This window comes from Oncorhynchus mykiss, chromosome 3, assembly GCF_013265735.2.
Source record: "Oncorhynchus mykiss isolate Arlee chromosome 3, USDA_OmykA_1.1, whole genome shotgun sequence".
NCBI lineage: Eukaryota > Metazoa > Chordata > Actinopteri > Salmoniformes > Salmonidae > Oncorhynchus > Oncorhynchus mykiss.
Genome location: NC_048567.1, coordinates 69,696,138 through 69,710,493, shown reverse-complemented (window position 1 = coordinate 69,710,493; position 14,356 = coordinate 69,696,138). Strand labels below are relative to the sequence as shown.

Below are 14,356 nucleotides of genomic sequence, written 5' to 3'. Positions count from 1 at the left end.
AACACAACTGTGACGAGTTTTCACAAATATTAGCATCGTACCACTTATTGTGGGACAGTTGTGTTCTGTAGGTGTCACTGAGGAGGCTGATACCCCATTTCATGGACCCAAGATCTATAAGTAATTCTGTAGATTGCAATATCAAATCAAAGTTTATTTGTCACATGCGCTGAATACAACAGGTGTACAGTGAAATGCTTACTTAAAGGCTCTAATCAATAGTGCAAAAAAAGGTATTAGGTAAACAATAGGTAAGTAAAGAAATAAAACAACAGTAAAAAGACAGGCTATATACAGTAGAGAGGCTATAAAAGTAGCGAGGCGACATACAGACACCATTTAGTCAGGCTGATTGAGGTAGTATGTACATGTAGATATGGTTAAAGTGACTATGCATATATGATGAACAGAGAGTAGCAGAAGTGTAAAAGAGGGATTGGCGGGTGGTGGGTGGGACACAATGCAGATAGCCCTGTTAGCTACTGTACGGGAGCACTGGTTGGTCAGGCTAATTGATGTAGTATGTACATGAATGTATAGTTAAAGTGACTATGTATATGAGATAAACAGAGAGTAGCAGCAGCGTAAAAGGGGTTGGGGGGCCACACAATGCAAATAGTCTGGGGTCTTTGACAATATAAGTATATTGGGGAGAACAAGTATTTGATACACTGCCGATTTTGCAGGTTTTCCTACTTACAAAGCATGTAGAGGTCTGTAATTTGTATCATAGTTACACTTCAACTGTGAGAGAGTCCGTTTGATTGAGTGTATGGACAGGTGTCTTTTATACAGGTAACGAGTTCAAACAGGTGCAGTTAATACAGGTAATGAGTGGAGAGCAGGAGGGCTTCTTATAGAAAAACTAACAGGTCTGTGAGAGCCGGAATTCTTACTGGTTGGTAGGTGATCAAATACTTCTGTCATGCAATAAAATGCTAATTAATTACTTCAAAATCATACAATGTGATTTTCTGGATTTTTGTTTTAGATTCCGTCTCTCACAGTTGAAGTGTACCTATGATAAAATTACAGACCTCTACATGCTTTGTGAGAAGGAAAACCTGCAAAATCGGCAGTGTATCAAATACTTGTTCTCCCCACTTTATGCTCCAAATGCAATTCTGAAGTCTATACATCCACAGTGCGACTTGGTGGGTCAAATTAACTCATTATTGTATTTTGTTTAATTTGTATAACAACATTCCAACCTTGTTTAGCATTACCTAGTCTAGTCCAATTGTGGCATGATTCCACTATTTTCATTCGCTTGCATCAATTTCAAGTCGGACTTTTATTTTGAAAGCGAACCGCCGATTCCATTATTGCTGCTCACGTTGTGGTTCACACCAAACACGTAGTGACGTGAGTGGGCAAAAACGGTGAAGGAGGAGCGCCCCACATCGGACAGTAATCAGCACAATTCCGGAGAAGAAAAAAAGTTAACCTACCCAATCTATGTGCGATATTTGGTGAGACGAAACCCCACCCACTCTAGTGGATGCAGGCAACAACACACACATGCTGTTTTCACTTTTTTCATTACATTTTATTTTCTTTCAGATATCGATTTATAAAATTATAGTAGTTTAATCTGTCATGACAACAAAAATACTTGCCATGAAGAATTCAGTGTTCTACGGACTGAAGACTCTCCAAAGCATCCATGCGAGGAATTTTAGGTAAGAGAAGTAACGTTAGTCAGAAACGTTGGCTAGCTAGCACGCGGATTAATTGGCAAAGTGTCAAAAGTGAGCTCAGCTGTCAAGCAAAGTAGTTTACAGTACAGTCTATTTCCATCGTTTAACATTCAGAGTGTCACAGTGTATTTGTTGTCGTGTTTTTGAGACTTGTAAATGCACATTTTTGAATGGGGAGTCTGTCTATTTTTCATCCTCTTGTCATTTGCAGCATTGGAGCACTAGCTCTGGGTCCGGTCAACCTCAAGGGTCGCAGTTTCCTGACTTTAAAAGATTTCAGCTCAGATGAGATCAAACATCTTCTATGGGTGTCAGGTGACCTAAAACACAGGATCAAACATGAAAAACAGGTACAGTGAGGATCCATGTCACTAACAGAAGTTTTAATTTCAAATGGAAGATTTATAATGCAATGCCGATCTGGTTCAAGTGAAATAACGGTCACTTCTATTTGCAGTACCTTCCTCTTCTTCAAGGGAAGTCAATTGCCATGATATTTGAGAAGAGGAGCACCAGAACTAGAATGTCCACAGAAACAGGTGTGAGTTACATTTGTGTCAGGGTATGGTCTATCTACGCTTTTGGAGTAGAGAAATACCAAAATAGCTCCGCCACTCATGTTGGGTCATGCAATCACTTAGGGAGTGGTTCAATTAAAAGTCATTTCAAAAGCCTCTTACATCATTGTGGATATTTAAGATACAGCAAATACAAGTTCCCACATAGCTTTTGTGCTGTGATTTTAAATGTGTGGGTGCATTGGAAAGTTCAGTTGCACTCTTTCATGGGGTCACAACTCTGAATGGGTCAGGAATCAGGACTAATGCAGAACACAATGAAACTGCTGAAAAGACACTCCCTCCATGTGGCAAAAATCTAACTCAGACTCACTTCTCCCTACTATTTCATCTTGCTATCCTCACATTTTTATCTATCTCAACCACATAGTTTTCCCCTGTTTTGTAAAGAGGAACATTGCATTGCAGATAGAAATGCATGATGCATGGACACAACTGTCTTCCATGTGGAATATGCAATTACTTTCTATCAGCAATAGTAACATTTAGTGCGTTTGAATAAGCCCGTTATCATGTGTACTTCCTGCAGGTTTTTCTCTGCTGGGAGGACACCCCTGTTTCCTCACGTCTCAGGACATCCACCTGGGAGTGAACGAGAGCAGCACAGACACAGCCAGGTCAGTCGGTCAGCCAAGGCCACAGCAATGGCCAACTTTTTGCTCCTTGACTACACCAGGCTATCATCACCATTGGAATCAAACTTTATAGTGTGTGTGTGTGTGCAGGGTTCTCTCTGGGCTGTCAGACATAGTCCTGGCACGGGTGAACAGCCACACTACTCTGGAGGAGCTGGTGAAGGATGCCTCCATCCCCATCATCAACGGCCTGTCTGACCTCTACCACCCCATCCAGATCCTCGCTGACTTCCTCACCCTGCAGGTACTTAAGCCTAACAAACAGGGATGCAAACTACTCACCTTTCGGTGAAATTCACCGTTTTCAATCCAAATTAGGTGACCTACGGGATTCGTGTAGATCCGAGGGGGGGCTTTGGATGACTACTGGCTGGATGCAAAAGAGTGATCCGTGTTTGGAGCAATACTGGCTGGATCCAAGGCTCAGCCAATTGTTCACATAACAGCAGAATGCAGGACGCGGCTGAAGAGAGAAGAGACAACCAATTCACTAGTTACAGCATCAGTGCGCCTCTGGAAAGAGCAGAGAGAGGAAAGGCAGTTTGCCAGTACAGCAGCGCATCCCCTGAACAATACCGACGAGGTAAAGTAGGTGAGACGCCTGACCACGGAGACGGGATGAGAAGGTGAAGCGTACTTCATGAGCTGTAACCGAAAAACAACTGGCATTTGAAAAGTTTGAGGTGAGGGAGAAAGTGTGGTGGAACAAGTATTGTTATCATTGTTAAGCATCTTGCTAGTTGGATCAAATTCTCCGTTAGCTAGCCAGAGAAATGTTGAGCAACATTAGCCAACTTAACTGATCAAATAATTGAGTTTATGGTGTGAAAATTAGCTGGCTCATAAAGTCAGACAGCTAACGTTACATCATCAGATGAGCTAACGTTAGTAACCTAACCAATTCGCTATAGTATTAACAGGTATACGACTCCTTGCCGTTCCTCAAGTTATAACCATTGTATATTATACTTAGTTACTTATTTAAATAAAATATATATTTATTAAATAAGTAACTAAGTATAATATACAATGGTGTGTGTAATCAGTAGTGTAAGTGAGTGTTTTGCATGCATGAATGTGATAATGCAGGGTGTTGAAAGGTCCTAAAGCAAACAACCAAAAAAACACCATGAAACACAACAAAATCTATAAAGGTGTCTGCATGGAGAGAGTCTCCTCCATGAATGGGGAAGTGGTGTATTTATCCTGGGAGACACCGGGCCCAGGTGTTTCCCATGTAGCTGACGACCCTCCCAACTCCGCCCACCAGCATCCTAATAAGGAAACCACAAAGAGAGAATACGGCAGACAGAGTGGGAGGGTCGTCACACAATCTGTGTGAAATGTTAACTAGCTAGCTAACGAACTAACTACAATCTGTGAACTAATGTTTTCTCTACAGTATGTGGTTCATTTTCAGAATGAGAAAATTAGGTGAAAATGAGGTGTTGCATGTTAAACAAGTGGATTCAGGGATCAAGTGTAGCTGGAGCTGAGCCTGGTTTAAACTGGATGCCACTATAGAGGTGAAAGGAACACCACACTTTCCCCCTTTCTCACTTTTTCAATACAGTGCATGAAAAGGGTTATGCCAGGTGTACTCTCTGCCTGAAAGAGATCAATTATGCCAACAAAGGGTATCATGCTCTGCTGGCACATTGTAGAACAGATGTCCACAGGCAGAAAGTGTACAATGTAATAATGTGCAGTGTAGCCCAAAGATATTGTATTTGTTGTGTTGAACTTGACAGTAACGTGTGTGAGTGATGGGGGATTATTTTTATTTTTTACCTCTTTTTTTCACCCCAATTTCATGATATCCAATTGGTAGTTACAGTCTTGTCTCATCGTTGCAACTCCTGTACAGACTTGGGAGAGGCAAAGGTCGAGAGCCGTGCATCCTCCGAAACACAACTCAACCAAGCCCCACTGCTTCTTGACACAATGCCCATCCAACCCGGAAGCCAGCCACACCAATGTGTCAGAGGAAACATTTACACCTGGCCACCTGGTCAGCGTGCACTGCGCCTGGCCCGCACGGGAGTCGCTAGTGCGCGATGAGACAAGGATATCCCTGCCGGCCAAACCCTCCCTTACCCGGACAACGCCACCCCATGGGCCCTCCACCCGGGAGGCCCCTGAGGGGGGATTATTTAATGTTTTACTCTGTGAACATTGTTTTTGCACACGTAGCCTTGTGCACTTGATCAATGTCTATTATAGTGGCCACAATAATAGAGCAAACAGAATGGCTGTTAGTTTCATTCAATTTTTCCCCAAGTGCAATATTTAGATGTGTGTGGTCACAAGCCTTCTATTATAAAGGCTGTCATGGCTAACTGCAATATTAGTGTACTGTTTTTTTCTCAAGACTTGTGTCATTTGCAGTAAAGTAGGCAACAAATAACATTGGATTGCTTTCTTTAAAATGTTTAGCTGTGAGTTAGGTTCACATTAACCACTTTTTATTTTTCACACAGAGACTGATCATGTAGATCTTATTCTTTGTTGTTTAATTAGTTAACCTGCATTTCCCCCTAGCAAGGATTTTTTTGCATGTTTCAGTGCACAGAAAAAGTGTCACCTTTTTGGGCCCTCAGCAGTTTACATCCCTGAACAAGGTATCAAATATAGACGGGCGAAGCTATAAGGACACTCCTGACCTGTAAAACAAAAACTGACCCTAACCTTAACTATGCAAGTCAGTTAAGAACAAATTCTTATTTAGAATGACGGCCTACCAAAAGGCCTCCTGCGGGGACCTGGGAATTTAAATAAATAATAAATATAGAACAAAACACACATCACAACAAGAGAGACAACACTACGTGAAGCGAGAACTAAGACAACAACATAGCAAGGCAGCAACATGACAACACAGCATGGTAGCAACACAACATGACAACAACATGGTAGCAACACAACATGGTAGCAGCACAAAACATTATTGGGCGGAGTCAACAGCACAATTGTCAACAAGGTAGAGACAACAATCGCACACAGCAGCCAAAACTGTCAGTTAGAGTGTCCATGATTGAGTCTTTGAATGAAGAGATTGAGATAAAACTGTCCAGTTTGAGTGTTTATTGCAGCTCGTTCCAGTCGCTAGCTGCAGCGAACTGAAAAGAGGAGCGACCCAGGGATGTGTGTGCTTTGGAGACCTTTAACAGAATGTGACTGGCAGAACGGGTGTTGTATGTGGAGGATGAGGTTTGCAGTAGATATCTCAGATAGGGGGGAGTGAACGGGTGTTGTATGTGGAGGATGAGGGCTGCAGTAGATATCTCAGATAGGGGGAGTGAACGGGTGTTGTATGTGGAGGATGAGGTTTGCAGTAGATATCTCAGATGGGGGGAGTGAACGAGTGTTGTATGTGGAGGATGAGGGCTGCAGTAGATATCTCAGATAGGGGGAAGTGAACGGGTGTTGTATGTGGAGGATGAGGTTTGCAGTAGATATCTCAGATAGGGGGAAGTGAACGGGTGTTGTATGTGGAGGATGAGGGCTGCAGTAGATATCTCAGATAGGGGAAGTGAACGGGTGTTGTATGTGGAGGATGAGGGCTGCAGTAGATATCTCAGATAGGGGGAAGTGAACGGGTGTTGTATGTGGAGGATGAGGTTTGCAGTAGATATCTCAGATAGGGGAAGTGAACGGGTGTTGTATGTGGAGGATGAGGGCTGCAGTAGATATCTCAGATAGGGGAAGTGAACGGGTGTTGTATGTGGAGGATGAGGTTTGCAGTAGATATCTCAGATAGGGGGAAGTGAACGGGTGTTGTATGTGGAGGATGAGGTTTGCAGTAGATATCTCAGATAGGGGGGAGTGAACGGGTGTTGTATGTGGAGGATGAGGTTTGCAGTAGATATCTCAGATAGGGGGAAGTGAACGGGTGTTGTATGTGGAGGATGAGGTTTGCAGTAGATATCTCAGATAGGGGGGAGTGAACGGGTGTTGTATGTGGAGGATGAGGTTTGCAGTAGATATCTCAGATAGGGGGAAGTGAACGGGTGTTGTATGTGGAGGATGAGGTTTGCAGTAGATATCTCAGATAGGGGGGAGTGAACGGGTGTTGTATGTGGAGGATGAGGTTTGCAGTAGATATCTCAGATAGGGGGGAGTGAACGGGTGTTGTATGTGGAGGATGAGGGCTGCAGTAGATATCTCAGATAGGGGAAGTGAACGGGTGTTGTATGTGGAGGATGAGGGCTGCAGTAGATATCTCAGATAGGGGAAGTGAACGGGTGTTGTATGTGGAGGATGAGGTTTGCAGTAGATATCTCAGATAGGGGGAAGTGAACGGGTGTTGTATGTGGAGGATGAGGGCTGCAGTAGATATCTCAGATAGGGGGAAGTGAACGGGTGTTGTATGTGGAGGATGAGGTTTGCAGTAGATATCTCAGATAGGGGGAAGTGAACGGGTGTTGTATGTGGAGGATGAGGGCTGCAGTAGATATCTCAGATAGGGGGGAGTGAACGGGTGTTGTATGTGGAGGATGAGGTTTGCAGTAGATATCTCAAATAGGGGGAAGTGAACGGGTGTTGTATGTGGAGGATGAGGTTTGCAGTAGATATCTCAAATAGGGGGAAGTGAACGGGTGTTGTATGTGGAGGATGAGGGCTGCAGTAGATATCTCAGATAGGGGGGAGTGAGGCCTAAGAGGGTAAATAAGCATCAACCAGTGGGTCTTGCAGCGGGTATACAGAGATGACCAGTTTACAGAGGACTATAGAGTGCAGTGAAGTGTCCTATAAGGAGCATTGGTGGCAAATCTGATGGCCGAATGGTAAAGAATATCATGCTGCTCGAGAGCACCCTCACCTGCCGATCTATAAATTATGTCTCCGTAATCTAGCATGGGTTGGATTGTCATCTGAATCAGGGTTAGTTTGGCAGCTGGGGTTAGGACCAAATGAATGTATTTCAATTGACTGATTTCCTTATATGAATTGTAACTCAGTAAAATTGTTGTATGTTGCGTTTTATATTTCTTTTGTATATATTTCCACTCTGATTTTGGAATAATATTGTGAAAATGATGATAATGTCCTTTTAGTGTAAGAGCTGTTTGAAAAGACCATCTGAAATGTCTGCCTGTTTTGTTGGGATGGAGTTTTGGCCTACCATGGTGACATCACCATGCTGTAAATTAGTTCATAGACAAATAAGAATATTCTGTCAATAACAGCACCTTTTCAGTTTTCCCCTCCCCACTAAGACCACTTCCAGAGAGTCCTAACAAAATTCTTGGTTGAGAAATTGCCATTTACTAAGCTATTGTAGTTTATTTTTTTACCATTTTAATTAATTAAAAAAATCACAGTAAGGTACTTAATTATTACCCAGAAATGATTTGATATTGAGATAAAAACAACTGCATTGGCCCTTTAACCCCAACCCTAACCAATTCTGTAAATACCGTTTTGCAGGTTATGAGTGTCTGTATAGCCTTTTCCGACTGTGCCAGATTCAAAGTGGCGCCGCTCTGTGTTTTACAGGAGCATTATGGTTCGTTGAGTGGGCTGACTATAAGCTGGATCGGAGATGGAAACAACGTGCTGCACTCCTTCATGATGACCGCAGCCAAACTGGGTGTCCATCTTAGAGTCGCCACGCCCAAGGTCCACATTCTCCCCTACCCATCGCTCCCTTTTCCTCCTTTATATAGCAGTTTATTTTTAGTGGCCCGTGACATGTACTGGGGCTCTCTGTAACTTCACTCTCAGGGTTATGACCTGTATAGTACTGGTAGTTGAGCTCTAACTAACCCCATCACTGTATAGTACTGGTAGTTGAGCTCTAACTAACCTCATTACTCTGTATAGTACTGGTAGTTGAGCTCTAACTAACCTCATCACTCTGTATAGTACTGGTAGTTGAGCTCTAACTAACCACATTACTCTGTATAGTACTGGTAGTTGAGCTCTAACTAACCTCATCACTCTGTATAGTACTGGTAGTTGAGCTCTAACTAACCTCATCACTCTGTATAGTACTGGTAGTTGAGCTCTAACTAACCACATTACTCTGTATAGTACTGGTAGTTGAGCTCTAACTAACCCCATCACTCTGTATAGTACTGGTAGTTGAGCTCTAACTAACCTCATCACTCTGTATAGTACTGGTAGTTGAGCTCTAACTAACCTCATCACTCTGTATAGTACTGGTAGTTGAGCTCTAACCTCATCACTCTGTATAGTACTGGTAGTTGAGCTCTAACTAACCTCATCACTCTGTATAGTACTGGTAGTTGAGCTCTAACTAACCTCATCACTCTGTATAGTACTGGTAGTTGAGCTCTAACTAACCTCATCACTGTATAGTACTGGTAGTTGAGCTCTAATTAACCTCATCACTCTGTATAGTACTGGTAGTTGAGCTCTAACTAACCCCATCACTCTGTATAGTACTGGTAGTTGAGCTCTAACTAACCTCATCACTGTATAGTACTGGTAGTTGAGCTCTAACTAACCTCATCACTGTATAGTACTGGTAGTTGAGCTCTAACTAACCTCATCACTCTGTATAGTACTGGTAGTTGAGCTCTAACTAACCTCATCACTGTATAGTACTGGTAGTTGAGCTCTAACTAACCTCATCACTCTGTATAGTACTGGTAGTTGAGCTCTAACTAACCCCATCACTCTGTATAGTACTGGTAGTTGAGCTCTAACTAACCTCATCACTCTGTATAGTACTGGTAGTTGAGCTCTAACTAACCCCATCACTCTGTATAGTACTGGTAGTTGAGCTCTAACTAACCTCATCACTCTGTATAGTACTGGTAGTTGAGCTCTAACTAACCCCATCACTCTGTATAGTACTGGTAGTTGAGCTCTAACTAACCTCATCACTCTGTATAGTACTGGTAGTTGAGCTCTAACTAACCCCATCACTCTGTATAGTACTGGTAGTTGAGCTCTAACTAACCTCATCACTCTGTATAGTACTGGTAGTTGAGCTCTAACTAACCCCATCACTCTGTATAGTACTGGTAGTTGAGCTCTAACTAACCTCATCACTCTGTATAGTACTGGTAGTTGAGCTCTAACTAACCTCATCACTCTGTATAGTACTGGTAGTTGAGCTCTAACTAACCTCATCACTCTGTATAGTACTGGTAGTTGAGCTCTAACTAACCTCATCACTCTGTATAGTACTGGTAGTTGAGCTCTAACTAACCTCATCACTCTGTATAGTACTGGTAGTTGAGCTCTAACTAACCTCATCACTGTATAGTACTGGTAGTTGAGCTCTAATTAACCTCATCACTCTGTATAGTACTGGTAGTTGAGCTCTAACTAACCACATTACTCTGTATAGTACTGGTAGTTGAGCTCTAACTAACCACATTACTCTGTATAGTACTGGTAGTTGAGCTCTAACTAACCCCATCACTCTGTATAGTACTGGTAGTTGAGCTCTAACTAACCTCATCACTATGTATAGTACTGGTAGTTGAGCTCTAACTAACCCCATCATGCTGCCCTGCCTCCCTCTCAGGGTTATGACCCAGACAGCAGCATCATTCAGGAGGCACAGAGACTCTCCAAACAGGTGAGAATTTCTAGACTTATGGCGTCAGACTCTTTATTAGGATTGTATTACCTGGTTATTATTATTCTGATCGATACTAATGGTGTCAATACCAATAGCACAATGTCCTTCATTTTGTCTGCTGTGTGTCAGCATGGGACCCAGTTTCTCCTGACCTCTGACCCAGTGGAGGCAGCTCGAGGCAGTAACGTCCTGGTGACAGACACCTGGGTCAGCATGGGCCAGGAGGAGGAAAAGAAACAGAGGATCAAGGACTTCCTTGGCTACCAGATCACCATGCAGGTACATACAACAGTAGACTCAAAGTGAATGAATTGATGAGTATTCTCTTGCTGAATACTAACCCTCCCCCAGGCAGCCCCCCTACCTCTAACCCCTTCATGTATGTGCCTGATGACTCAATCATCATGTCTCCTGGTTATGTCCACCCCAGACAGGAAGTGTGGCAAAGCCAGACTGGACCTTCCTTCACTGTCTCCCACGGAAACAAGAAGAGGTGGACGACCAGGTGTTCTACTCCCCTCGCTCACTTGTCTTCCCTGAGGCTGAGAACAGGAAGTGGACCATCATGGTAAACAAAGCTGTGTACAGTAACAATATATAGTTAAATGTGGACTACTAGTAGTATTTGAATGAAGTTAAAATTGCCTTTTTAGGAATTCAGTCGGGGTCTCAACTTACTGTTGAGAGTTAGAATAGTAGAATAAACGAGATGCAATTTCGAAATGTGGTTGTTGGGTCACCCCAACAAAAAATTACTTAGGCCCCCAAAAGGCTAGGGTCTGCTCTGACTGCATTTGTGGATATAGGGGCAGCAGGTATTCTAGTGGTTAGAGCGTTGGGCCAGTAACCGAAAGGTTGCTGAATTGAATCCCCGAGCTGACAAGGTAAAAGTCTGTCGTTCAAGGGCACTACTGTTCCCTGGTAGGCCGTCATTGGAAATAAGAATTTGTTCTTAACTTACTTGCCTATTTAAATAAAGGTTAAATCATTTAAAAAATATATGTAATATGGATGTGGGTACACAGACCCACCAGCCACTGTGGCCTCATGAGTTCAGTTTTATGGCCCTCACCCCATTCAAATTGTGCCTCTTTATTCTCAAGGAGAGATTCTTTCTTTCTCTTCTTTTATTTGTGCCTCATGCTCTCTTTCTTTAATTCTTTATTGCTCTCCATCTCTGCAGGGTCTGATGGTCTCTCTGCTGACTGACTACTCCCCCCAGATCCCCATGCCCAGATTCTAACTCTATCCCTACTTGCCAAAGGTATCCTAAGTTAACAGTTTTGTAATACTACAAAACAGCGCTCGGTCAAGTACTTGATTGACTTTGTAGTCTGCCAGGTACATTGGAGCCTGTTTTAAAAGTGCAAACTTAAAATGTGCACTTAATGCATGAAAGTATTTTACAAATGTATTTGAACCAGGACTGAATCTGAGAGAATAAAAGCTTGTTTCTTTGTATTGGACGTGTGATTTGTATACACAATTCTAGTTTAAGATATTAGGAATTGATTTTGGGGTTACAAACAAATAAATAAAAGTACCTCAAAATGAACAGGCGTGTTTTCTGTCCTAACACTACTTTCTTAGTTTACCAACAACTGCAAATTTGACCAAGTCTTTGGGAGAAATGCTGCGTTCCATGTGGTACACCACAGAGATAGCTAGCATGTGCACCTAACGTTACCCTGCTCAGATTTGGCTGGGAAGATCACATTTATCCTTCCACATACAGGTTGCATCCAAATATACAGAATTACAATGTCATGCACGAATAAAGTTTGTAGAATGTAGGAAATTTAGTACACCATTTGCAACAGTAGTCGTGTAGACAAGAAAAGATGGGTCTAGAAGCACAAAACTTGCTTTGCGTCTAGATCTGTCTGACCACTTTAGGAAGTGCTAATATTTAGAAAATCTGTTTTTTGTGGTAACTAAAACAATTTTATGCTAACTCGTTTGCAGTCCCTTTAGAATTGTGTGCTATGCTAGCTTGCTGGCTAGATAGAGGTTTGCTGGTTACTTTGCAACAGAAGTTAGCTTCTGTCATCAACTACTGTTGTGTTGTTGTATTTTGCCTATTCCATTGTTTGTAGAATTTAATTTGAATATAGTCCGGGAACAGACACAATGTGGACACATTTAAATGGAGACACAAGGCGTGTTCGGAATTTCATGATCACAACTCCATTATCAGAGTACAAAAGCTGCATGAACTGTCAAGTCTAGACACGTTACCACATAACCTTCACTCCAAATCAAAATTCAAAACCTACAACCTGGTTTGGGGCGGAATTACTGAATCACCTGGAAGGATTACAACTACCAAAGATGATTATTCCAACACTTTACAGCAAATGCTCTGGAAAACAACAGAAACCTGAAAACACCATCCAACCTGGTACTGAGTGAGTAATGTTTAGTCTGAAGCTCTATTTTATTTCCAAAAGCCAAGAAGAAAAATACATTCAATTACTTTATAAGGACTGAATACTAAATTAAGGCTGCCAAGCTTGATACAACTTCAAGTAGCACTGACGTGTCAAGTGAGAGGTGTCAAAGTCCTTCAGCCCAACAATGGCAGGAGAGTCACACAGTCTACTCAAACCAAATGGAAAGGCCTTAGAAGCTGCCTCCTGCTGTTCAGAGGTAATGAAAATACAGTACCCTGTGTATATAAAGAATGATAAGGCAAGAAAAGATCACAAAATGAAGCTCCTTATGGAAAATCAAGAGACACTTTTTGCTGACTATTATAAAAATGGGAACATCAGCAACCTCATCTTCCACACAAACCACCCCCTGGCATGGCACAGTGCTATATTAGCCCACTACTCTGTTAAAAGGAGGGGTGTTAACGAGGGTTGAAAACTCAGGATACTAGACAACGAGGACTCTGAGTCAGCTAATATAAATCTCTATAGGTCTGGAACAGTAATGGTACAGGGCAACAAACAGTTTCAGCTGGACTTTCACCTAATCAAAGAATTAGTCCAGCAGGAGAAGCTCTCCTTTGAGAAAGATACCCCCACCCCGAGCGGGTCAGACCAGACCTCTTCATTATATAACGCCACAGACGAGCAACCCCAAGCGGAAAGTCAACCTCCCAGCACAGTACTACCCCCTCATTGAAATTAAGGATACATTTACCCAGCTGGAGGTAAGGCAGGTGGAAATGGAACAGCAGGTGAATACACTCCAGTCAGCATAGACCCAGACAACAGTCTAGCACAACAACACCACCTTAACCAGACCCGGAGAGCAGGAGGTGGAGAGAGACGTATCTGCACTCTGGACTGTGGTGAGAGAACTTCAATATAAAAAGCAAGAGCAGGAGAAGAACAGAGCACTAGAGGAGAGGATCAGACTGCTGGAGGAGAGGGTTAGAGGGATGGCGTGTGACAGATCAACCCACTAGAGATGTGGCCACCCCTGCAGAGAAGCCAGCAGAACAGCCCACCTCAGCTCCCGACAAAAGTCTCAAAACCACAGCAGAATAGTCCACACCAGGCCCTGACCATAGCGTCAACATCACAGCAGACAAATGAATCAAATCAAATTTTATTTGTCACATACACATGGTTAGCAGATGTTAATGCGAGTGTAGCGAAATGCTTGTGCTTCTAGTTCCGACAATGCAGTAATAACAAGTAATCTAACTAACAATTCCAAAACTACTGTCTTGTACACAGTGTAAGGGGATAAAGAATATGTACATAAGGATATATGAATGAGTGATGGTACAGAGCAGCATAGGCAAGATACAGTAGATGGTATCGAGTACAGTATGTACAAATGAGATGAGTATGTAAACAAAGTGGCATAGTTTAAAGTGGCTAGTGATACATGTATTACATAAGGATACAGTCGATGATATAGAGT

The 14,356-nt window shown here is 42.6% G+C and overlaps 1 protein-coding gene across 2 annotated transcripts; it reads left to right on the top strand.

Annotated features, from left to right (window-relative positions):
- The first annotated feature begins 1,324 nt into the window (after nucleotides 1–1,324).
- On the top strand, nucleotides 1,325–12,029 carry otc (ornithine carbamoyltransferase). 2 transcript variants are annotated; one of them, XM_036975032.1, is made up of 11 exons: nucleotides 1,325–1,472; nucleotides 1,564–1,682; nucleotides 1,912–2,050; nucleotides 2,158–2,239; nucleotides 2,808–2,895; nucleotides 3,004–3,157; nucleotides 8,413–8,535; nucleotides 10,418–10,471; nucleotides 10,604–10,753; nucleotides 10,905–11,042; nucleotides 11,658–11,935. In XM_036975032.1, exons 2-11 carry the CDS (start codon nucleotides 1,600–1,602, stop codon nucleotides 11,715–11,717), a joined length of 1,071 nt encoding a protein of 356 aa, XP_036830927.1. In that variant the 5' UTR covers nucleotides 1,325–1,472; nucleotides 1,564–1,599; the 3' UTR covers nucleotides 11,718–11,935. The 2 variants fall into 2 exon arrangements, with proteins under 2 accessions (XP_036830927.1, XP_036830926.1); XM_036975031.1 differs by having other exon boundaries at nucleotides 1,368–1,682; nucleotides 11,658–12,029.
- The last annotated feature ends 2,327 nt before the right edge of the window (nucleotides 12,030–14,356 follow it).